General features: G+C 38.0%; 1 protein-coding gene across 2 annotated transcripts in view; it reads right to left on the reverse strand.

Annotated features, from left to right (window-relative positions):
* Positions 1-6237: 6237 nt before the first annotated feature.
* The window catches only part of LOC129252964 (inositol 1,4,5-trisphosphate receptor), a 63591-nt gene continuing 44317 nt past the window's right edge, over positions 6238-25511 (reverse strand). For both annotated transcript variants that reach the window (XM_054891166.1, XM_054891165.1), the window contains 12 exons: positions 24764-25425; positions 24301-24436; positions 24085-24228; positions 23650-23873; positions 15386-16823; positions 13902-15313; positions 13638-13830; positions 11490-11612; positions 11249-11421; positions 11025-11189; positions 10466-10954; positions 6238-9139 (listed from right to left, as the gene is read on the reverse strand). In XM_054891166.1, coding sequence (XP_054747141.1) covers positions 8546-9139; positions 10466-10954; positions 11025-11189; positions 11249-11421; positions 11490-11612; positions 13638-13830; positions 13902-15313; positions 15386-16823; positions 23650-23873; positions 24085-24228; positions 24301-24436; positions 24764-25425 — 5753 coding nt within the window. In that variant the 3' untranslated portion in view covers positions 6238-8545. The remainder of the gene's footprint in view (positions 9140-10465; positions 10955-11024; positions 11190-11248; positions 11422-11489; positions 11613-13637; positions 13831-13901; positions 15314-15385; positions 16824-23649; positions 23874-24084; positions 24229-24300; positions 24437-24763; positions 25426-25511) is intronic.

The following is a 25511-nucleotide window of genomic DNA, read 5'->3' on the forward strand; positions in this document are numbered from 1 at the left end:
TAACAATATAGTGGTCTCAGGAAATATTTTTCAGATTTTCGAGAAAAAAACCGACAATTAATTGTTAAAAAAAATCGAAATTTTGAAAAAAAAAATAAATAAATCCTTCGATCAGGTGCGAGTTTTTTATGCCTACTAAGCGGTTTTTAAGTTACAGTGATCACCAGCTAAAAAAACATAGTTTTGAGAAAAACGCATTTAAAGTTTTGCTATCTGCTCCGGAGCGCTCGAGCGCCCCTTGTTTATTGTTAAATAACTCGAAAGGTATTTGTCGGATTCACTTCAAATTTTCACACATTACACTGTGCGACAGTGATATTGCACTTTTATGGAGACCCAGTACAACTTGTAGGTATAGTAAAACTAAGAAAAATGGTATGGGAGAAATTTCCAATACACCCCCAAAATCTCATTTTATGGCCATAAAACCGTTTTTCAGTAGGTTGATGTGAACAATCACCCCTAACTTCGCCAATTTCCATCCGATTTCGAATTTGTTTTTTTAGTTCGAAAGAACAAAAACAAGCCTTTTTGATAGTGTGTTGACAATTTTTCTGAAATGACAACTGGCGAGACTGTAGACGGAAGTATTTGGAATTTTTTAATTTTTTCTCTATTTCTTCAATTTTGACATAATTTTTACGATATTATCCGTTTTTGAGGATTTTTTTCAGTACACTACTGTTATAGTAAATTTAATTTTGCGTCGAATGAGCTATATTTGACTGTAATTGAATTAAAATTAATAGAGTTGTGTGGGTTTTAAGATTTTTTTTTTTGTTTTACTAATTTGGTATGTAGGTATAACTTACGCTAAATGGGAATAAGGGCGCGTTTCGAAGCATGAAAATGATAACAAGTGTCATTATAAACACATAATATTTATTGGAGTATTGTGCAGTGCAGCACTGTACGGTATGGTACGGTGCAGTACACAACGGAACTGGTTCCAAACTTAAAAATGCATTGGTAACGGCCCTTTGGAGTTTAGTATGGCACGGTAGATTTGTCATTCTCTTCATCAGTTTTGAATACTTCTCTGTAAGAAATTCGATCATCATCATTCATCTGAAGTCGTCATCAACTAAATTCCATTGCTTAAATCGAGAAGCGAGCGTTTCAGATTGTCTTCCCGATAGAAGTAAATCACGAAAAAGATCCTGAAAATCTGAATTTGATACAATGTGTCGTTCTGAAGACGTAGAACCAGACGGAAAGAACTTTTCATTGTTATCAGTTTGATCATCATCAGCAATGAGTTGAACTTCCTTCAGTTCATGACCTGCAGTTGAGTCAATCATATTGTCCAAGACTACGGGGTTCTTAACAGTTGCAACATCAGCATACTTTATGTGCTTTCGAGTTTTATAATGATGACCGCTTACGTCCGTTTTACAAAAATAATAATCATCTGGTTTAAGATAAGGCTGATGATGCCACATTCTCGGAGAATATAAAGAAATTCGACTTTTCTGGCAACGTTTTGATTTATATCTCTTGAATTTCAATGAACACTCAGTACAAGCAAATTCCGGTTCATACCAGCGATCCGAAGTATTATATGTAAGCTTAAAGAAATCGTTGTAGCCATCAACCAGAGCTTTATTACTCTGTAACTTCAAACAATGCTTTTGATCCACAAACCACATATGAGACAAAACTTATTGTGATTATCGCACATTTCTTTTTCACAAATTGAAGCAAAACAATAAAACTTTGACGTTTTAATAAGGTTAAATTATAATAACAAACTTCTTTTGTTAAGCAATGTACAGTGTGAACTTTGGTACACTTGAGAGCTTTTTCATATTTCGATTGAAAAAAAAGTGTGATAATATGTCAGATATTTTCGTAAGTTCTAACCAGTTCTGTTGTATGCAGTACAGTGTAGTCTTATGTATACATATATACTCCAATAAATATTACGTATCTATAATAACGTATCAAAACACGTCCTTATTCCCATTTAGCGTAAGTTATATCTACATACCAAATTAGTAAAAAAAAAAAATAAAATCTTAAAACCCACACAACTCTATTAATTTTAATTCAATTACAGTCAAATATAGCTCATTCGACGCAAAATTAAATTTTATATAACAGTAATGTACTAAAAAAAAATCCTCAATATCGGATAATATCGTAAAAATATGTCAAAGTTGAAAAAATAGAGAAAAAATAAAAAAAAAATCCAATTACTTCCGTCTACAGTCTCGTCAGTTGTCATTTCAGAAAAATTGTCAACACACTGTCAAAAAGGTTTGTTTTTGTTCTTTCGAAATCGGATGAAAATTGGCGAAGTTAGGAGTGATTCTTCACATCAACCGACTGAAAAACGGTTTTATGGCCATAAAATGAGATTTTGGGGGTGTATTGGAAATTTCTCCTTTCTTTCTTTTTGTAATTCATCTCGAATCAACTGGTGACAATTTTCTGCGTAGTTTTATTACGATTTTCGACGTAGATTATTGATACAGGATCAACTTACTTCGACTTTTGGCGTTGAAGCAACACCCTTAGCCATTGTGAAATAAGTTCCAACGTGAGCGTCAATCCCTGCAGAATGAATTTCGTGAAGGCCGTCCAAAAAGTGTTGTTGTGCCAGAAACAATCGATGCTGTGCGCCAATTGTCAACGAAAGATTGTCATGTGGCAAATCACAAGATAGAGAATTCCTTGGGTATTGGGGTTAGCATAAGGGTATTGGGGTTAGTTTAAGGAATAAAAATCGATTTTTTTTTTGCATGTTATTGTAGTAAAACATTTCAAAAATACCGTGTTAAAATTTTAAGTCAATCCGGGCAAAACTTTTTAAGTTATAGAGCATAAAGCCGAGCCGCCTCAAACATCTGCCGAGATAACTTAAAACTTTAAACGCGGTTTTCTCGAACCTTTTTTTTTTAAAGTGCGTAGTCATTGGCATTTGAAAACTACTCAACCGATCCTTTTGAAATTTTGCACAAATATTTTACATATAAAAAACCTCCCGCCAACGTTTTTTTTCGCCATTTTTTTTTTATATTAAGGTGGTTTTGCACCTATAAAATGGCGGCATTTTTTCGTCAAAAATCACTTTTTACTTCAAACGACTACCAAATGGCTGAAAATGAAAATAAATCGTCAAAGTAAACGTTGGGGGGAAGTTTAACTCATACTTTAACTAAATTATTCGATTTTTTTGATTTCAGATGATTCTACGCTGAGATATGCTGACTACTGCAAAATGTATTTTTGAAAAGACGTCTACGTAAATGTGCTCTCATTCGCTCATTTTGCAATATTTTTACATGAAAATTTTATCAAATATTCTTGAAATGTTACTTTATAATATGCAACAACTTTTAATAAACTGACTTGAACCGTTTCGCTACAATAAATTCATGAAAAAAGTGTTTTTTTTAGCGTTTATCCCTTACCCCCCCCCTTAATAGATAATGTTGTGCCTGATCGATGCTTTGTTTTTTTTTTTTTCAAAATTAACAATATGGCGGCCTGAATATTTTTCAGATTGGATGCATATGAGCCGGAAATGAAAGAGCAATCGACAGTTTGGCTGTTCCAAGACGAGCTGAATCCAATAAAAGTTGTTCGCGCAAAAAGCATCATAAAGCAAATGGCCGTCTGTTTTTTCACATAAACCAACCGCTGATGACCAATCACTCCTGATCAGACAATGCGATCTCGCACGTATCGGCTCACACAAAAGAGTTTTCGAACACTTGAAAGATCGAATTAATGGGTCATCCACTTTACAGCCCTAATTTTGTTCACGAACATCAAAAATAAAATGAGAGGTCAACGTTTTCCAACTTCTGAAAAAGCGGTTGATGCGTTTAAACAAAAGGGCTTTGAAAATTGGTTCAATCGAATGCGGAAGTGTACCGACTTCCAAGGAGAATATTTTGAAAAACAATAAAGCCATTTTCATTATTGGGCGAAAAGATGAAAAATAGAATGGATTACGAGCCTTCGAAACTTTTTTCTTAGGACAACATTTTGGGGTTCAAATTGTGATTTTCAAATAAATTACTCGTGCGTTGCCATAATTTTATCATCATAGCCCCGCCAGAAAGAGTACGTTGTATCGGTTTTGGCCAAGAGTTCGCTCAATGTAAACGATTACAAGTAAAAACACGCTTATTTTTCCTTTCTTTTGACATTCACCTAGGTGTGTGATGGTGTGAGTGCTTTGTCTCTTTGCTTGAGCGAACTGGCGGGGACGCTATGCCATAGCCGCAACATTACAGCGTTAGTCGATTAGTCATGCCATAACCATAAACAGCTGATATTGCAGAAGAATTAATGACAATATTTGCATTTTGTTATAAAAGCACGGAAAATTTTCCAAAGTAAGTACATTTTTTGTCGTTCATTTCTAATGTCCAAATTTTTTCGCAAATATCAAAACAAATGTGAAGTATTTTGCAGTTGTTTGCGGTTACGGGGAAAAACCAAAATTCAGTACCATAGATACATACGACTACCATAGCCATAGGTGCGGTGCCTACAAGGTGAAGTCCAAAATAAACAAGACTGAGCTAAAATAGAAACGACGGGAGCTTTGTTCTGATAATTCCGAGTTTATTTATTTAAAATAGTCCACTCTGGCTTCGATGCACTGTTTTGCGCGATCTAAAAGTTTTTCAAAAGAGTATTTCAGGTCATTGACCGGAATGTCCTTCACGATGTCGGTACAAGACTTTTGGATGGCCTCTACGGACGCAAAACGTTTTCCTTTCATTGCCAAAAGCAATTTTCCGAATAAGTAGAAGTCACAGGGAGCCATATTAGGCAAATACAGTGAGTTGATGGTTACGATAAAATGCGATTTCTAGTCAAAAAATCAATCACAAGAGTGAATCGATGAGATGGTGCATTATCATGCAATAAGCGCCAGCTTCCTCCTTTGCGGTGTTCAGGGCGAATTCGACGAATGCGATGCAACAAACGCTTTAAAACGCCAAGATAGAAAATTGCATTGACGGTTTGGCCCATTGACACGAACTTCTTGTGGACAATTCCTTTAGAATCGTAAAAACAAATGAGTATCGACTGAATTTTTAACTTCTCCAAACGCAATTTTTTGGGTGGTGGTGGCTCGTCTGGGGCCTTCCATTCGGCACTTTGACGCTTAGTTTCAGATTCATGTCGGAAACACCTCGTTGTATCACCAGTTACAATGTAGTAAAGGAAGTTCTCGTCTTTTCTCGTCTCTTTTATGATGTCTTTCGAATGTTGAATTCTGAGCAATTTTGGTCGTTAACTTGTGCGGAATGAAACGTGCACATAACTTTCGTAAGCCCAAATGATCGGTTAAAATGCGATAAATCGATGTTTTGGAGATATTCAACTCCGATTCCATGAATTTCAACGATGATTTCGGTTCACGTTTGATTAATTTACGAACAATTTCGATGGAGTTTTCGGTGGTTACTGATTTTGGGCGGCCCGTATGTTCATTGTCATTTATCTCCTCACAGCCATCGCCATAAACTTTTTTATCAATTCAAATGTTTCGGTAAACGTTTTGCCGATTTTGAAACAAATTTTGATATTCGCTCTTTGTTCGAAACTTATTTTTGTACCGATGACAGAAACATACTGACACTTTAGACGCAATAACTTCGCTTCCACTGAATCGAATGTCACCAAGCTTTCGCTGGAAGTCAGCTAAGGATGTAACTTCCAACGCACTAACTCATTAAAAATATGGCGCCTTCAAAAACATTTTCATGGCGCCAGTCTTGTTTATTTTGGACTTCATTTGTATAATCGTTTACAGTGACAGCTATGGCTACGGTTATCGCTAAGGTATGACATCATTAATTAATTCGTGCTTTATCCGCATCTGCCTATAATTCACCAATTTTTGTTTGACGAATTGCTGATAAAACTAAGCACTTACTCTCTCGGTTCGCACAGCGTACTCAATTAGTCAGATGATTAAACAGTACTATGATTCTAATGGATTTTGCCAACTTTTCTCAGCGAACGCAATATTACAAATTTTAATTTTTGAAACGGCACTAGATCAAACGAGCCACTGTGCGTCCGGTTTGTTTTACGCTGTTTGGCGTTTTGTTGCTGCATCATAAAACACTTGTTTGCTTTGTTTTTTTAAGTTGCATATTTTATTTTTACGTGATTTTCTGTTCACTAAATAATTTAAACATTCAATTACATTTCATGTGATTGACTACAATTTTATTAAAATTTCTATAGAATTTCAGAATCGCATAATTATGTAAATATATAATAGTTTGTGTAAGTTTAATATATTATTATTAATATTCTCAATATATTTAAGTAGTATAATCAATAATATTAACATTAATTGAGCTAAAAAACTTAGTCTCCATAAGTTCACATTAAATTTTACTTTTATTTTATTTGCAATTAAAGTACTTCGAAAATTGTCAAAACTACAAAATATGTAGAAATGTAAAATCAATTGTAGAAACCACAGCATTTAGTATAAATACACTTTAGTAGAGCTAGTAGAGACTGGGAACGGCACATAGTGTGGTGATTGGAAAATTTGAATAAAAATCGAAAATCGAAAAGATCACATTTTAGTGTAGAGTTTTTCTTAGAATAGAAGTTAGATGTTTAAAATTTGAGAGGTGAAATAGTATACTTCGTAAAGATTATTGGCATATTTGTAGATAGTACGAATTTATTGTTTAATAGTGTAAAGGTTGTTTGTATATTTGTCAGATATATGAGAATGAAGTTATTTTAAAAATGTCACTAAAGTGACGGTAAAAGTGTTTGAGAAAAGAAATTTGTGTTAGTTTCGAGTAAGGCGAATTCGATACAAGGGGGTGACAACAAGGTAGAGCAACAACAATTTGACATTTTGGACCTTACAATTTCAAACAGAATGTGAACAAATATACAAAGCAACAACAAATAGGCAAGTTTTGTATCCGGCCTAAAACTGGCACTTCAGCATATGACGAAAAGATTTTTCGAATTGTGCTACCGTTAGTCGGCACTGAGCGAATTTCACAGAATCAGCTGATGGGGTGAAGTTATTTGGGTCACGAAGCGGTTTGGTTACGAAATAACTGAGATTGTGTTGGTGATATATGAAAAAAAAATAAAATCACCAATGATAACACTTCGTTTGACGACGGATTTGACGAGTGTGTGAATTTGTGTGCCAACATGTAGCGATAAGTTTGTGTTAGTGATATTCGAAAAAAAAAAATCAACACAGTCCTCATTTATATTGCTTCGCTGCTATCTGGACAACGACTGATTGGACGAGTGTGTGAATATATGTGAAATGATCGTGCAGAATTCGGTTGCGGAATCTCTTCAGCGACGTGACAACCAAAGTTCCCCTCACAGGTTTTTTTTCACCATAGCTAAATAGCAAAGCTGGTAATCTATCATCCTTGATTTCAGCGCCATTCCCCGTTTATGTATGGGGAATGTTCATGGCTAAAACAACAACAACAATAACATTGCACTTTACTTTAACACTCCAATTAGCTGCTTTAGTGCGCACACCTTGTATAGATTTGCCTTAGTTTCGAGTGGAAAAATTGTAGAAAATAGAAAAAGAAAATTACATAAATAATTTACGTCTAAGTAATGCATTTCCGATGACAAATAAATCAAGTGTCACAAAATTTAAAACATTACTCTTATATACATACATATACCGTTTTCAAAATGCAAGATAAATCATGTTTATGTGGTTCGTTCATTACATACATACATACTTATACAGAGTTAGCGCCAATTTGCACGCTGTCTTTTCACTCTGGGTGGAAAGTCTTGCGTGTGGAGCTTGGTGGCAAAAAGTGTAGAGAAGCCAACGGGATAGGGATGCAGGCAAGGAGGTTTTTTGACATTTCGCTTTGTTCTTATTCACATTTTCGTATTTTTATTCAAGTACACTAAAATTCAAATGAATGACCAAAGAAAATTGACCGCTTAAACTTCAAAAACACGCAAGGAAAACCGTAAAAAGGCATCGAGGACTTCTTTAAAAGGGAATGCGCAAAAAGGTCCAGGGTGAAAATCCATCGTGTAAATTGGCTCTTATTCGGTAATGTTTTGCTTAAAATGTTCACCTTTTCTGTGGTGAAAATGCATTAACAACAACTACAGTGACAAATAAAATTTCACACTACAGTTACACACACAACATGAAATTGCTTTGTTTTCTTCTCTTTTCAATTCAATTATTTGAATTCTTTTTCTTTTTCGAGTGAGCAAGTTAATATTGTTTTTGTTTTCGCATATTGCACATACACACACACATATAATGTTTATTTGTTTTTTTTTTTTTTGTTTTTAGTTTTCTAATAAATGTCTCACACACATTTTATCCTGCTTGATTGCTTCTGTTGCCCCTAATGATTATAATTATTCGATAATTTTCACGAGAAAAAATGAAAAAAAAAAATAAAAAAAAATATGAAAAAAATTAATAAGAAACCATGTGAAATGCTACATTTATTCAAAATACATTTGTATCTGTCCTTTGCTTATTGCTTTGCTTGAAGCATCCGTCAACCGCAGCAAAACTTCATGACAAATTATTCGCGTCACGCAGTTGATAGCACGCCAATAGATTACTCGGCGCTGTGTTGAGCAAACCTAGACGTTGTTTTTGTTTACGCTGTTCGGTCATGTGATCCTTCAGTTCGTGCAGCTGTTGTGACAGGCTGGTGATGAGCAATTGCGTCTCCAACAGCTGTGCCTGCATGCTGCGCAACTCAATTTGCTCACCGTCGGCGTCCACAGCCGCCAGGGACATAGCGCGCAGTCTTGGAAACCAGTCCAAAATGCCGGCTTTCACCATGGCGTAAACATAACTTTCGGGTCCGGTGAACTCTGTGGGATCCTTCACCTTTACCAACACTATAAAGTACAAATAGTGCCACATATTGTGCTCACTCTTGATATGCTCCTCGAAACTGACCGTTTTGTTGTCGAATGCCGAACGATTTAGGCCGCACACGAAGCAGGTGTTCTTGAGTATAAGCTCCTTTTGCTGTTTCTCACTTCTCAAGTCGGCAAAGGTGTCGATGATGACACCAAAAATCAAATTCAACACAATAATGATGACAATGAAGAAGAAGAGTAGATCGTAAATGACACGTGCAGCGAAGAGGCTCTCCTGTTGGGGGAATATGCAAAAACAAGAGAGAGAAAGAGAGAGAGGGAGGGAGAGAGAGATACGTTATATATATTAAATTAGTTTGGGGGAAAGAGAAATCCACTATTTTCTCAGTAGACGGCTGTAGTGATTGATATCTCGTAAAGTATCCATCAACTAATTTAAAGTTTATGCTGATTGTCAAGGTGACATTTCACACTAAAAAAATTCGTTTGCTCTTTTTATTTTACATTCGGTTGCGAGTTATAGGGTGTTAACAATGGAACTCAACAAACAGGAAATTCGGTACATTTTACAGTTTTTCTTTGATAAAGGCGAAAATGCAAGCCAGGAAGTCAAGCCGCTGAAATTGTAAATGGTGTTAATGGTGCGGATACTGTAAAAGCTCATTATGTGCAATTTTGGTTTCCTCGATTCCCTTCAGGCATTTTTGATGTTAAAGATGCACCTCGAACAGGCTGACCCGTCGGTGAAAATGTTGATAAAATCACAGATATAATCGAAGCTGATCGAAATGGGAGGAGTCGCAGCATCGCCCAGGAACTAAAGAATGATCATAAAACAGTTTTAAACCATTTGTGCAAAGCCGGATTCAAAAAGAAGTTTATTAACACTAAAAAAAAAAATAGATGGATCGAATTTCCATCTGCGAAGTCTTAGCCAAACGGAATGAAATCGACCCATTTCTTAAGCAAATGGTGATTGGGGATGGGAAATGGATCACATACAACAATATAATGATCAAAGGGTGATGAAGCAGCTCAAACGGCGGCCAAACCTGGACTAACGGTCAGAGAGGTTCTACTGAAAGGAATAATTTTTGTTATGAATTGCTTCCGTATGGCCAAACACTAAATTCAGAGCTCTACTGTCAACAACTGGGGCGTTTGAAGCTAGCGTTTGACCAGAATTGGCAAACAGAAGAGTTCTTGTGTTCCATCAGGACAACGCAAGGCCCCACACGTCTGTAGACACTCGCCAAAGACTTCGGAAGCTTAGTTGGGAAGTTTTAATGCGTCCACCATATATTATAGTTCGGACCTAGCACCAATCGATTACCACCTTTTTCTCTCATTACAAAACTTCCTGAGTGATAAGAAGTTGGTATCAAGAGAAGATTGTGAAAATGGATTACTAGAGACAAAGACTTCTATGAGAGAGCTTCATAATGAGCTATCTTTCAAATGGCAACAAATTATACAACAAAACTGTGCATATTTGACCCAAATAGGACAATCAGTAATGGATACCCCCAAATTTCCCCAAGGATTGTAGGATTTCATATAATTATTCTGCATCTTAGATGTATTATCCCTTTTATCTCACCTTGCTCGATGGCGCACGCAGTATATCGCCAATGCCGCCCCCATTCCGCAAACCTTGATTCAATGTGGTCACAATGCACATCACCAATGAATCACAAGATCGTTCCTTTAGTTCCTTTCCACAGTCATCATCACCGCCACTGACTGCGGCTCCAGTCGAACCAGTAGTTGTGCTATCAGCCTCAGCGCTGCCGCCATTGCCGGGTGTGGTGCCCTTATTAAATGCATCCGGTGCGCTGCAAGTGGTGTCAGCTGCATTCGTCGCCATCGAGATTGTAATATCCGCTAGCGTAGGTGTCGGTGCCGTTTGTGCATCATCGGGGTCTACTTCGACTAGAAAGTCGTCCTTAAAGAACATGTAACCGATAATAGAAAAGAGATAGACCAAAATCAAAGCCAAGACGGCCGTCAATACAATCGAACGACCATTGCGTGTGACGGAGCGTATGACGTTAACCAAAGTTTCCTCTCGGTAGACAACATCGAAGAGCTGCAGAAATAAGTAAAACAATGAATTTTATGTACATTTTTTATATTAAAATTGGGCGGCGCATACGCACCAGCAGCGAGTAGAAGAAGGGATGGAAAATCAACCCACAAAAGCAGAAGAACATGTAAATGCAGTGGTAAAGTAGTTGCATATCCGTTATGATTTTAAAGAAATTCTTCTCCAAAGTGCCATTATTGCCCATAATGCTCACGATGTGAACACTTTTCAAGGTAACCTGGAGGTGGAAGAAAAATATTCAATTTGAATCACGACTTCGTTAGGATTTACACGTACCGTCACAACTCCGAGCAGACAAAGCGTCGATTCTGGTCCAATTAGAAATATGGAACGTAATATCACCGATCCAATTAAAGTACGTATGCCCGATTCGCGCGGTAGTGTCACAACAATAGCGAGTGAGAACAGCAAAATGGCCCAAAAGAGTAAGGAAATGTGTGAACTGAGCTCTGTGAAAGAAATAAGAGGATTACATAGGTTAGACAACTTTTTTATTCAACAATTATTAGTTTCATACCCGGCACAGTATTGTCGAAGGGATAAAAGAATGCGACTATGAGATTAATAACAACTACGCAATTGAAGAGTATGTTGCTCCACAGTGACATATAACTGCTGACCCAGAATAAAAAAGGTTGTCCTGCAAGAGAAAAATAAATTTATCAAAAAATATAAGTGGTGGTAAAAGGTGGCGCAAAATTAATCACACTACCGGAGGATTTAATGGTAATGGCTGAGGCCTTTTACGCTGAGATCAGTTTGAGCTATTGTGCGCCCCTAAGTACTTAATTTTACTTATTTAGGATAGCGAGCAATCCACTTAGAAAGTAACATTTGCAAGTCTTCGCTCCCTAGTCGGTAGGAGCCCAGTATTCTGTGCCCTAACGCTTTACAGTTAGTGATTAAGTGTTGCATGGACTCCTCCTCTTCATCCTCCTCTAAATATTTATTGTAGGTAAAGTGGCCTGTAAGTGCTCCACTGAAAATCTAAGGACCTTTTTATTTAGGGTTAGAACAGATTTTGCTCTGTTGGTATTAAAGTTCAGGAACTCTTTTTGGAGTGATTCAGGCCGCTTGTGCCGCTCCAGTATTCCCTGGTTTTTATTTGGATCCACTTTTTGGTTACATTTATACATTTTGCAAGTGGCGTCGTACGTCAATCATATTTGACTCTTGTGAACTCAGCAGCAAATAGATAAGCAATGGAGCGCGTAAAGCTCAAAATAAAGACGGCCGTTACCCAAAATAAATATTTTCTTTTTAGTAAAAAAGTTATTCAAATGGATGATTAATTTTGCGCCATCTTACGCAAAATCAGTCATTTAATATAGGCAAGAGATTTCTCTAAAAGTTTATCTTAGAACTACCCCTGTTATTTTCTAGGGTTTATAGGTTAGGTTAGCTAGGGTGCTTGTCTAAGACAAAATAGCCGCGAGCCCTAAGGCCCATTGTGATACTTGCATTTGATTTCCATCCCCTAACTAAGTTGCTTAAACCACTTAGATATTTCTAACTAGGCACGGCTTCTTTGAAGTGTAGGGCATTCACAGAGGAGGTGTTGTACCGACTCAATTTCTTCTTCATCTCCACAACTCCTGCAGAGGTTATTGTGAAGTACACGCCTTCTACTGGCGAGAGTGTCAATAGTGCAGCGGCCCATTATAACACCTGTGGGGACGCTTGTAGTTGATCTGTTGAATCCAAGCAGACATTTTGTCTTTAAAGATTCAGTTTTGGCCAGAGCATTTTGGGTGCCCTGCATTTAGTAGTCAGAGACCATCTTCTATTGGTTTCCGCGATTACGCTCAAGTCAATCGCAGTGTACAGTTCGTTCAGAGAAATGTTTATGTTCTCTACCACTCGCTGAAGGTTAAGCTCAGAGCCTTTTCTTGCACACTCATCCACTCTTTCATTTCCAGAGTGGCCGGGGACCCAACAAAGTGTGGCTTTGTGTTGTTGAATAAGCCAGAGCGACCTACTGCATTCTTTAACACATCTTGAGTTGATGCGAACTGAGGACAGTGCCAACAAAAATGGTAAGATTTGCCGGAGGTAAGTCCATTAGTCTTATCATTTGTGCTGTTTTGTATAGATAGCGTAGATCTCAGCTTGGGAGTGCACCGGTTTGGGAGTCTAAAGTAGCAATTTTAGGATAACTGTTCCGAGTACACTCCCTATCCAGCGCCATTGTCTATCTTTGAGATATATATGGTGACCACTATCATCTGAGTTTACTCTGGTCTGCCTGCCCTTTTTGTCATATTTAGTCATATAGTCTTTGTTCAGATCCATCTTGGGAACCAGACAGACTGTTGTCGATGCGTCTAGTAGAAGTGATGCGTGACCGTGCGTGTTTTCTTTCAGCATTCCTGCTGCTTTAGTCCTGGATGCAGATTTGGTCGCTATCCCTTTAACATATTTATCAATGGGTGGAATATATAGGATCCCTTCCAGCGCCGCCTGAGATTTCGATCCGAGTGCACCTGTTATTCCTACCCAAGCTAATCGTTGGACTTTTATGAGATTCTTTAGGTAGAAATGTGGCTGCACCGCCTCCCACCACAAGAAATCTCCATAATTCATAATTCAAATATAATTCAGTGGTTTATATACGGTTTCAGATTCCATGGTTATTTTCTAAAAATCATCATTCTATTTCACTCACCTCTCAACTTCTTTTGCCACTTCATTTCGTTAAACATCTCCTCGGCCTTGTCGAAGAAATCCGCCACCTTTGAGCCCTGGTCGTCACGTTCTGCCGTATTTAAAATTTTTATTTTTGTGTCTGTTGTCAAGTATTCGCATATTTCCGGTATCGGAAAAACGATCTGCTCTAAGGTGCGATCATTACGTACAATCTGGAAAATTTAAAAGAAAAGAAAATTTTGCTATAAAATCAGCAACACAATTATGTCTTTCCCACACTCACTTCAATTTGCGCTGTGTGTGTTGCATAATACATCAGTGCCTGACTCATTTTGGCATCGAAATTGGATGCCTGTGCATCTTCGCACGCCTTTAGGAGCGCTGCCAGCTCCTTGTTGTGTTGCGCTAGCTGATGGCAAAGTATATAAATATTGTGACCGACTTCGCGTGGGCTCACTGATACATCGTCATCTGAATCTACATCGCCTTCTTCATGATCATCGCTCTCGTAGATCATCTCCTCCTGATGGTAAGCCTTGCAGGCCACCTCCACCAGTTGTTTCGGGTTCATATTGTACAAAATGCGTTCGGCATTTTCGCTGTCGCCTCGGCTCTCCATAATGGCCAATAGCAATTTGGATGCATTGTTTTTCAGCTCCAATACGAGATCCATGCGATTCTCACCCAGCGGATTTATGTTGTTGAGTATCAGCGCTGTTATGATGTCCAGCCCGTTTGACTCGTGCGTCGCTATACAATTTTGATTCTCATGACAGGGACCTTGACAGTATTCGGTAAGCGTTTCCAAAGTTTGATTGATGAGTGCCACATTATTTTCGTTGATGTAAAGACCAAGTAACCCCAGTCCGCCAGTTGTAGAGCCACAAATACAATCCAGAAACATTAGCGTTTCGGAGACGAGATTGTAGTTAGTTTTGTTGTTCTGATTGCGCAGCAAATTCTGCAGATCGGGATTGTGATTCTCGCAGAGCAATTGTAGAAAACGCAGAATCGGCTGCATCACCAATACTTTATTCGAAATCTTATTGCGATCCTCCTTGCTGTCTTTGTGCTTTTCCAACTTTTCGGCGAGTATGTCTTCTAATGGGCTGTTAATGCTGATAGCAGAGTTTTCATCACCCGGATGTATGCTGCGTGCATTGCCGTAAGCGCGTGCTGTTGCCAGACCCGCATTATGCAACTCCTTTTTCAGCTCGTCCGTGATGACGACGCCGTTGCTCTTCACGCCATGTTTGCGTGATACTTTGTCCAGCTCCAAGTTGGCATCCTGCTTATTTTCGTGTGCCTTGGCGGCAATATCTGTGGTGTTCACCGTCACTGTGGACTTTATTTCTTGCTGGGAGTCCTTCATTTTCTCGAAGAAAACCTTGTAGAAAGCCTGATTGAAATCGCCGCTTAAAAACTTTTGGTACATGCCCTTTTGTATGATGGGATTGCCGCCTTCAAGGAGCGCAATACCTAGCTCAACGGCCTCCACGAAGATAGAAGGTGAGTGCACAGACTTTATGACAAGTTCAATAACCAAATCGGAGGCGCCTTCGCGATCTAAATGGTTTTGCACTTCGTGTAGAGTTTTACCAGCACGTTGGAGGTACTTGGCGCCAGGGCCATGAGTTACCAAATGAACGCGTTTCTGTTGCTCGAGAGCGCTGGGGTCGCCAGCATCTGGTTGACCTTAAATATCAAAGAAAAGCAAGTAAATAAGAGTAGGTGGTTAAAAAAATTGAGGAAAATGTTTCCGCATACCTTCGATTGCCTGCTGTGCCGCACCACCAATGCCGCTAGCGTCGGCCCCGACTCCTATAATACCAACACTAACACCACTTCTACCAATACCGCTAATAATTCCACCGCTTCCGCCGCCCCCCTTCCGATCAAAGTACCTCATTAGCAAAGTGTTTCGCAGCGCATCTCCTTTCTCACCATAATTAACATCGATTGCCATCATTTCGCGCAGCGTACGCAATACCTTCACGCACAGCTTTTCCTCCTTCTCCTCCAGCAGCTTCTCAGTATGTTTGATTAGCTTCCTAATGAAGCCACCGCTCTCGCAACGCTTGCGCGCCTCGGTACCAGGCGGAAATAGTAACTCCGATCTATACAGAATGTCGACCAACAACGACAACTCCGCTTCCACCACCGGCTTCAGTTGATCTTCCAACAGCGATACAATATCTTGCAAACCCTCTATAATCGATCGGTCTAAACGCATTAAATTTGCCGAGAGCTGTGTTTCATATTTTGGCTGTTTCGAGGCCAGTAGCCATTTGGTGGTCTGACGCGTTAGCAAGGCTGTTTTGCTAGACATCGACACCACTTGCTGCTCCAAGTCGAGCGGTATCGCAATGTTGCGCGTCTTCGCCGATTCAGCCAACGTACGAACGCAGTTCTCGACATTAAAGCGATCGGCCAGTGTCAGCCACTTGCACTGCGACAGGCGATAGGTGGCTTGCAGTATCTGAACGAAAATCATCTGACGGGTTTGCACGATGGTGCTCTGATCGGAGAAGGGGCTGGAGAAGAAGGTATTCAATACATTCGTCACACCGCTCAGTACATAATTGAGTAGAGTCTTATTGGCATTGGCGCCGATGGCGATAAGTTGATTGACGTCGACGAGAAACGATTTCTCAAACAAATTCCACATGTGACTCGAAGAGTAGATCTCCTTCACCTCCACCTCAGTATCAATGTAACAATGATTGAGGAAATCAACATAAGCTTCCTTCACTTCCGGTATACAGGCAGGATTGCAAATAATGGTAACGATATCGTCCAAAGACAGCAAATTATTGCACTTAATTTCAGTGTAGACATTTTTCCCCATAGTACAGCAGGCAAGCAGCTTTACGAGCTCCACGTGATACCGAAGTGGACTTGTATCACTTAAAGGCGACTTTTCACTTTGCATCATTGAGACAAATTGGTTGAAGGAAGTCTTGTCGTTGTAGAAGACGAGCACATCTTCGCCGGCATTGATCAGTTCCTGCATGACCATATCCTGACATTTGCGTATAAATTGATTCTCTGCTTTAACAATTGTTTGAAGAAATTGCAAATAGACAACATGACGGCCGTGGATCTCAATGCAATGCACGAAATGTTGAACGACTTTGTCGGTGACTTCGTTGCAAAGGGAGAGATTGTCCTTGAAGATAGCGCAGACAGTCTTTGCCTCCAATATCTGCCAAAGGAGTTGAAAAGAAATCATTAAAGGTATGGATGGATGGAATTGAACTGGATTAAAGTAAATTGAATGGAATTAAAATAGTTTTGCAGTGATTAGCGTAAATTAAATTCAGATAAAGTAAAATAAAAAAATAAAAAGTAATTTGTTGTAAACGGTTTTCCAATAAGAGGTGTTATGCCCGTGAAAGATCAATACCAGCCAATTCCGGCCATAAAAAATCGTTAATCATCTCTCGATAGCGCAATCCATTCACCTTAACATAAAAGTCCCCCTAAAGAGCGAAAAAGAAATAGACTCCGCAATCGCATACTTCAATGACAGTATAGTGTATGCAACAACAACTTCCACACCTATAATCAAGATGAGTAACAACAAACACAAATTACCCCATAAAATCTTGGAAAAAATCAGAGAAAAACGAAAACTAAGGCAACAATGGCAATCTACACGCTCACCAGATATCAAAAAAAGGCTGAATATAGCAGCAAAAGAAATTAAAGATATATTAAAAGTGGACAAGGACGAAAAATTTGAAAAATATATCGCATCACTGGGAGCTACTAGAGCTACAAACTATACACTATGGAAGGCCTGCAAAAAAATCGAAAACGCGGTTATGCACCAACCTCCTCTAAGGACAAGTATAAATTCTTGGGCGAAAACACCAAAAGAAAAAGCAAAAATACTCGCTGATCATTTTAAAAAAACATTTACAAATCAACATAACAACCAAGACATTGACAATTCTGAATTTCATGCCCACCTCACAAATAACATAAATATACCAATCAAGAAAATAACTTCGAAAGAGATTCGTATAGCAATTGAGACAAAAATTGACGTAAATAAATCCCCAGGATATGACGGAATCACAGGAAGGATTCTAAAGGAGTTACCTGACAAAGCAACTCTGTACTTAAGAAATGTATTTAACTCAGCATTACGAATGAAGTATTTTCCACTGCCTTGGAAGGTTGCTGAAATCATCGCAATTCCCAAACCTAATAAAGATGCCTCTGAAGCTTCTTCATACAGACCAATTAGTTTATTTCCATCATTATCTAAACTTTTTGAGAAGCTTATACTTGACCGCCTTGACCCCATACTACAGGCGCGAAACTTATTTCCCTCACACCAATTTGGATTTCGTAGAAAACACTCAACAATAGAACAGGTACATAGAGTAACAAATAAAATATTATGAGAAATTGACAAAAGAAACACATGTGTTGCTGTGTATCTTGATGTAGCGAAAGCTTTCGACAGCGTGTGGCACAAGGGTTTAATATTTAAACTTAAACAGTATCTTCCACTCGACTACTATTTGTTAATGAAAAGCTATTTAGCAAACAGATTCTTTTATGTGAAATATAGAGACAAATACTCTAATATTCAACTCATGGAAGCCGGTGTACCTCAGGGCAGTGTACTAGGGCCTGTACTATATGTGCTGTACACAGCTGATATTCCCCTGCCTGCAAGTATCGACATGATAGCAACTTTTGCAGATGACACTGTCCTATTGGCAACTCATAAAACCTTAGAAGCAGCAACAAACAAGTTACAACAAATTTTGAACAAAACACTAACATGGTTTAATGCTTGGGGTATACAAATCAATAGTGGCAAAACAATTCATGTAGTTTATTCCAACAAGAAAGTAAGACACAAGAATCTGACAATAAACCACTCACAAATCCCAATAGACACGAAAGCAAGATACCTTGGAATGACTATTGACTCCAAACTTCGCTGGAAAGAACATATTACGATGAAAAGAAATGAGGTAAAAAACAGATTCCGACAACTATATTGGCTACTTGGCAAGCGCTCGAAACTGTCATTGCTGAATAAAATACTTATATACAAAACTGTGATTGTGCCAATCTGGGCATACGGCATAGAAATCTGGGGTACTGCAAGCAAAAGTAACATTAACATTATTCAACGACTACAATCAAAAATACTCAGAACTATAACTAATGCACCTTGGTACATCCCAAACGAAGACATTCATCGCGATCTCAACATCGAAACAGTAGCAGAAATCATCCGCAAACGCAGCACAAATCATATTGTCCGTTTAATAAAACATTCCAATAATGACATGCGACAACTCCCAACAGCAGAAAGGGCAAACTCTAGGCGGCTCAAACGACCAACCCCAACTCAGCTGATAACTAGAATAATTTAAAGCTATGCACATACCTACACTTGTAAACTCACACAAAAACTTAACCCAAATGTAATATTGATAATGATTAATGTTATAAAATCCAAGCTGCAGAAAGAATTACTTAGTGTCATACGACAGGTGTAATTAATAAAGGAGGCAAAAAAAAAAAAATTGTTGCTCAGGCTTCGTTTTCGAAAATGTAAGGTCCAATGACTCTGCCGGACCATAAACCCCACCAATCAGTCACACGTTGAGGATAGAGAGGCTTTTCAACAATAACTCTTTGATTTTCTGAGCCCCAGATCCGACAATTTTGCTTGTTGACGAAGCCACAGAGGTGGAAATGGGCCTTATCACTTAAGATGATTTTTCGATGGAATTCCGGATCATTTTCATGCAGTTCAACAACCCAATCAGCAAAGAAACGACGTTGTTGATGATCGGCCGGCTTGAGTTCTTGTGCTAACTGGACTTTATAAGCCTTAAGACACAAATCTGTATGCAAAATACGGTCTAATGGCGTTGGTGGAATGCCTAATTCCAAACAACGACGAGGAATGGACAAACCTGGGTTTTCTTCAACACTTTCGGCTACAACAGCAATATTTTCGGCTGTTCTTGAGCGATGTGCACGGGTTTTATTCTTTATATTATTAATTTGTCCCAAAAGCTCGAATTTTTTCAATTTCTATATTGCGGTCGGACAAGGTGCTTCACGATGTCTTAAAAATGTTTGACTTTTACGAACCGTTTCTGCCGGATTTTCGCTATTTTTTTAGTGAATTTTAATAATTTCAATGCGTTGTTTAAGCGTGCATCGTTCCATTTTGATTAATGGCGTAGTTTCTATTTGTCAAATATCAAAAAATGACAGCTTCAAAAGTGACATCTACCGAAATAGCGGGCTATTCAAAATAACACCTGAGTCAAACCACGTCAAGTGGGCCCCGAATTTTCCATCAAATTCCCGATTTTAAAATCAAATGCATTTTTGGATAGAGAATTCGTCACATAATAATTGCTGTGAATAGTTTTTTTTTATTTCGCATTTTGTTTATGTTATTAACAATTTAATTTTTTTGCATGATATTCTTGTAAAATCATTATCTCAGAAACTACAATTGATAATTTGATGAAATTTATTTTGGTTACCGAAAAATGTTTACTCTACCGATTTAACGTCCAAAGACTGTGTATTTGTTGAAACAATAATTTTTAACAATAATTTTTTTGAAAAATCGCAATTATTTTTGCGTTCTTCACGCTCTAAATGGACAATATTACAGTCAGATTAAGCGCACAACGCTCACCTTTAATAATCTGTAAAAAAAACTTTGTTCATCCAATCCGTTCTGAAGATATCGAATTTTTTGTCAGTCGAGGCACTACGCACGAAAACGAACTTGCATGAACATGGCTTTGCAGAGTTGTACAGTCGCCGCAACTTCTAGTGTCAGTGTGCTGTGATTCCTAGTATGTTGTCTATGCTTTGAGGTTAGAAAAAAATTATTATGTATTGTTATGAAAATGGTTCGACCTAATGTGTGTTGCAATCCGTTGGGGAAAAAGGTCATAATTGCGTACGTCATAATTTATTCCAAATAACCGCTCACTGGGATGTAAAATTCAATCAATATATCGGTAAATACGTTTGCAAATCATGTCGTATGAAGATATATAGAGATGGAATTGCTACTGAAAGTGCAGCGTATATACGTCCCAGTCCACAGTGGGTATAATCTTGATATTTATATACATATATTGTGCATTAAATAGTTATTATTTAGGCAAATAAAGTCAATTTTTTCCCAAAATTTGTGACAGATTTAAACGCATCTTTGGCCCCCTCGAAAAGAACTTTAGCATCGCGAATATGATTTCCAGCAACGCGCTGCATACTTGCTTTTTGGGCTAGCCTTTTAACTGCTCCGCCGACCCCATCGCACGCTCCCTTGCCATGGGAAGTCGCGAAGAAAGTAATAAAGGTTCAAAAAGTTAGATTTGTTCTTGTACTGCGATGCAGCTCCATCAGAAAATTAAGAGAACTTTTTTATATTTCTGGATCCAAATTTGCTTTTAAGATATTTAACAAGTCTTGTGCTGAATAAGTGAACCGAACCTGTATCGTGGCTTAGTTTTTCAGAAATGATGGCAAGGCTTAAATGATGCTGTTTACTATCGATACAATAGTAAATTACATACGGGTGAATGATCACTTGTTTCACGCATTTGTTTCGATGTTACCTAGTCTGGTACCGTTGTTAAAATTGAATTTTCTCATTTGTATTTTTTTTCTCATGTAAAGCAGACTTTATATTCTCCACAAATGCTGAATTCAATTTTTTTTTCCTTGTTGAATATTTGCTCTCGCTGTATTTTTTTTTTTTTCGTTGATGATTTCTGCTATTATCTCTTTGACATTCATATCACTTAATTTTGAAAAACGTCGTTTTTTTATTGGCGGTTCACCAAGTTCCTGTAAAATAATGTTCACCTTTTCTAATTTTAGGTCATTCTGAATTTCCTGGTTTTCAAAATTAGCTTCACTATCCGAACATTCTTCTGCATCAGAAGAAACTTCAGACTCATCGTTTTCTGCTCCTTGGTCAGCATTAGAAAAAATTAATCAAAATTTTCTGTGACAAATTTTGAGAACAAATTGACTTTATTTGCCTAAATAATAACTATTTAATGCACAATATATGTATATAAATATCAAGATTATACCCACTGTGGACTGGGACGTATATACGCTGCACTTTCAGTAGCAATTCCATCTCTATATATCTTCATACGACATGATTTGCAAACGTATTTACCGATATATTGATTGAATTTTACATCCCAGTGAGCGGTTATTTGGAATAAATTATGACGTACGCAATTATGACCTTTTTCCCCAACGGATTGCAACACACATCAGGTCGAACCATTTTCATAACAATACATAATAATTTTTTTCTAACCTCAAAGCATAGACAACATACTAGGAATCACAGCACACTGACACTAGAAGTTGCGGCGACTGTACAACTCTGCAAAGCCATGTTCATGCAAGTTCGTTTTCGTGCGTAGTGCCTCGACTGACAAAAAATTCGATATCTTCAGAACGGATTGGATGAACAAAGTTTTTTTTACAGATTATTAAAGGTGAGCGTTGTGCGCTTAATCTGACTGTAATATTGTCCATTTAGAGCGTGAAGAACGCAAAAATAATTGCGATTTTTCAAAAAAATTATTGTTAAAAATTATTGTTTCAACAAATACACAGTCTTTGGACGTTAAATCGGTAGAGTAAACATTTTTCGGTAACCAAAATAAATTTCATCAAATTATCAATTGTAGTTTCTGAGATATTGATTTTACAAGAATATCATGCAAAAAAATTAAATTGTTAATAACATAAACAAAATGCGAAATAAAAAAAAACTATTCACAGCAATTATTATGTGACGAATTCTCTATCCAAAAATGCATTTGATTTTAAAATCGGGAATTTGATGGAAAATTCGGGGCCCACTTGACGTGGTTTGACTCACCTGTTATTGGAAAACCCTTTATAAGCTCGGCGACTTGGGTGGACGATATCTGTCTAAATCTATATATATAAAAAGAAGTTACATTTCCTTGGTAATCTTATAACTCAAGAACCGCCGAACCGATTGACACAAACATTTTAGAGTTATTTTCTGTCTTTGAGGAGGTGGTTTGTGTGAAGTTTGATTGAAATCGGTGCACCCGTTCCTGAGTTATGACATTTTATGTGAGTAATGGTTTCCTCTCATACGAAATGCCTATATGGGAAAAACAACAACAAATACACAGTCGCTTATGAGCGTACCGCTTATGAGTTGTACTGTTGTGGTTGTAAGTGTATTATGTTAATATTAATTTTGGACGAAATTATAATAAAAACTGGAGCATTCAAGGAACTGGAAAAACATTTTTAACTTTATTTATTTTAGCATAATTTATTTAGCGTAAAAAATTTAAATGGAGATTAAAGAATCAAAGTTTAATTACAAGTTTTTATCGGCTCTTTCACCTTACCTGTATATAGGTGACCACCACAATCAAATTTTAAAAAAGTACAGAAAAGGCTATTGTGACATCTTTAGAAAGTATGTTGAATGAAAAAAATCAACTAATTCAACTGTTTAAATATTTTACGAGTTCTATAAAGAAAACTTAATATGAAAAATTTCTTGCGATATAAAACAAACATTTTATGTATGGTGGTGCGAAGCCCACTGGGAAATGCTAGTTCATTATATTTTGGTATTTGAAAAAATAACCGGGAGTTTCATTAAGATATTTAAATTATTACACGAGTTGTTCGTTGAATGGATGGAGGACACAAATTAACACATCGATACCTCTCATCATTCTGAACTTCCAAATCCATTTCGATAAATTTGTGCTATTGAAAACAACTAAAAACTTAAACAAAGTTTTAATACCCAAGCTACAGCTGGTACAATAATATGAACTCGATATACATTGAATTCTTCTAAAACAAAAAAAAAATTAGATGGGAGAATGTAATTAAACTCAATAAAGTCAGACTAAGTTTTATATAACGCAATGGGATTATCGCGGTATCAAAATTAAATTAATTTCAACCCAAACAAATATGTAACTCACGCCTGGATTCAGGAACAGATCCAACTGGTTGTGCAGCAAGACTTGATTTTGTTGATTTCCCAAACAGAAATTCTGCAAAAACTCATGCGCCAAACACATCAGCTCTTTCATGAGCACATCGTCCTTTTCATCATAGGGATTTTGCAGCAGGTCAAGGATAACAGTGTGAACACCAACATTGCGCAAAAGGCGTTGCTCGTGCTTGCGCGGCTTAACGATGGGTCCTTGTGCAACAGAAAGAGAGATAGAGACAGATTAAATATTGGTTGGTTATAAAACAAAAGTAAAAACAAAACAGAAAATGCGCCATTGCAGTTTTTCCAGATTGTGCGAGGGAAGGCAAAAATATATCGACAAAAATGGGCATTACAATAAATTTTTGGTAGTAAAATTTCACATTTAACGTGCGACGTAGGATCTCCTTTCCATACATACCCGAGGTGACGCAGAATTTATTCATACGCATAAGTATTTCTTTAACCTTTCTGTACTCATTGAGCTGCTCATTGGAAAGTGAGGCGCGATATTCATTACTCAAATTGGACACATCGATGGCCGGGTCAGAAGAGCGTTCAGCGGCTGGAGGGTGGTGAGAGAGTTAAGTAGAGTATGCAGATGTTTTTAGATGTTTTTTAGAAAAAGTGAACGTACTTGCACTGAACTCATCCGTTGTTTTCGGCTTGTATACCCACAGCTCGGATTTTTCAACACTTTGTCGTAAAATATCCAAATCGGATTTAATTTGCTTATACGATTCTACATCGCTGTCGGACACAAGCAATTGCACCTGCAAGCAAAGTGGAATTTCAGTAAATGAATTGTAAAAGTGTTTGCAATAATCAAAGCGTTTTAAAGCAAATGTATTGGAAATAAATAAAAATTGTTAGTACTAACGATATGATCCCATTTTGGCTAGCACACGGATATATTGGGTTGGGTTTGCGGAGGGGTTACGGGTAGTAATGAGCAGTTAGTAAATTATAAGGCAAATTGTAAATTCAAAAGAAAAATTTCGGTTAGTCAACATTTGAAATATGCTGTATGTTTATAAACGAAAATGTTAAAATTGAATACCAAACACAAATCAAAAGAATGCTTTCGTGTTGCCACTTACCTGCCTGAAGGCCTGTAACACCTCCTGCCGCTGGCTAAAGTGCCTGAAAAGCAGATGTAGTGCGCCGGACACCAACGGCGGATAATCGTGCATGATCAGATGGAGCAGTACGCGCAGAAAAGTGCGACCACCTTGTCCATCCAAGTCCAAATTCGCCGCATCGCCACTGTCGCAGTCGAAAATATCCTCCGCCTGCACACCAATTGACTCCAAATCGATATTCTTCTGACGTGCACTGAGCGCAGCCGCAGCTGTGGCAGCAGCCTCCAATAGAGCCGCATCTTTGCTGCTTGTCTCACCGCTGCTAATATTACCATCATCAGTTGCACCGCCTTCGGCTGTGCCGGTTGTGTTGGCGGCCGCAGCAGCACTGGCTGCTGCAGCAGCGCTTAGTTCGGTCTCGTCAAATTCGCGCTTGAATATCGATAGGAGGCAACTGATTCTATAATCCAAACGTACGTCCAGTATGAATTGTAGAATCTCGATTATTTTCAATTTCGTATCCATGACCAGCGGATATTCTTTCAGCATCTGGGAAACAGATTTGCGATGTTGTAGCGCCAGCGAAGCAGGCGAGGCGATCGCTTGGCCGACAGAGCCGAGTGCCAGTGAGGTCATTACGGTATTCATGTCGCCAATGGAACGGAGAACACCACCTTCGGCTGTACGAGGGAGGACAGAGGTTAGTCCAAACAGAGTTAGTATTCGTAAAAAATTCAACAAAGTCTATGGTTATGCGGCGGATCAA

The sequence above is a fragment of the Anastrepha obliqua genome, chromosome 1 (genome assembly GCF_027943255.1).
Source record: "Anastrepha obliqua isolate idAnaObli1 chromosome 1, idAnaObli1_1.0, whole genome shotgun sequence".
Classification (NCBI taxonomy): Eukaryota; Metazoa; Arthropoda; class Insecta; order Diptera; family Tephritidae; genus Anastrepha; species Anastrepha obliqua.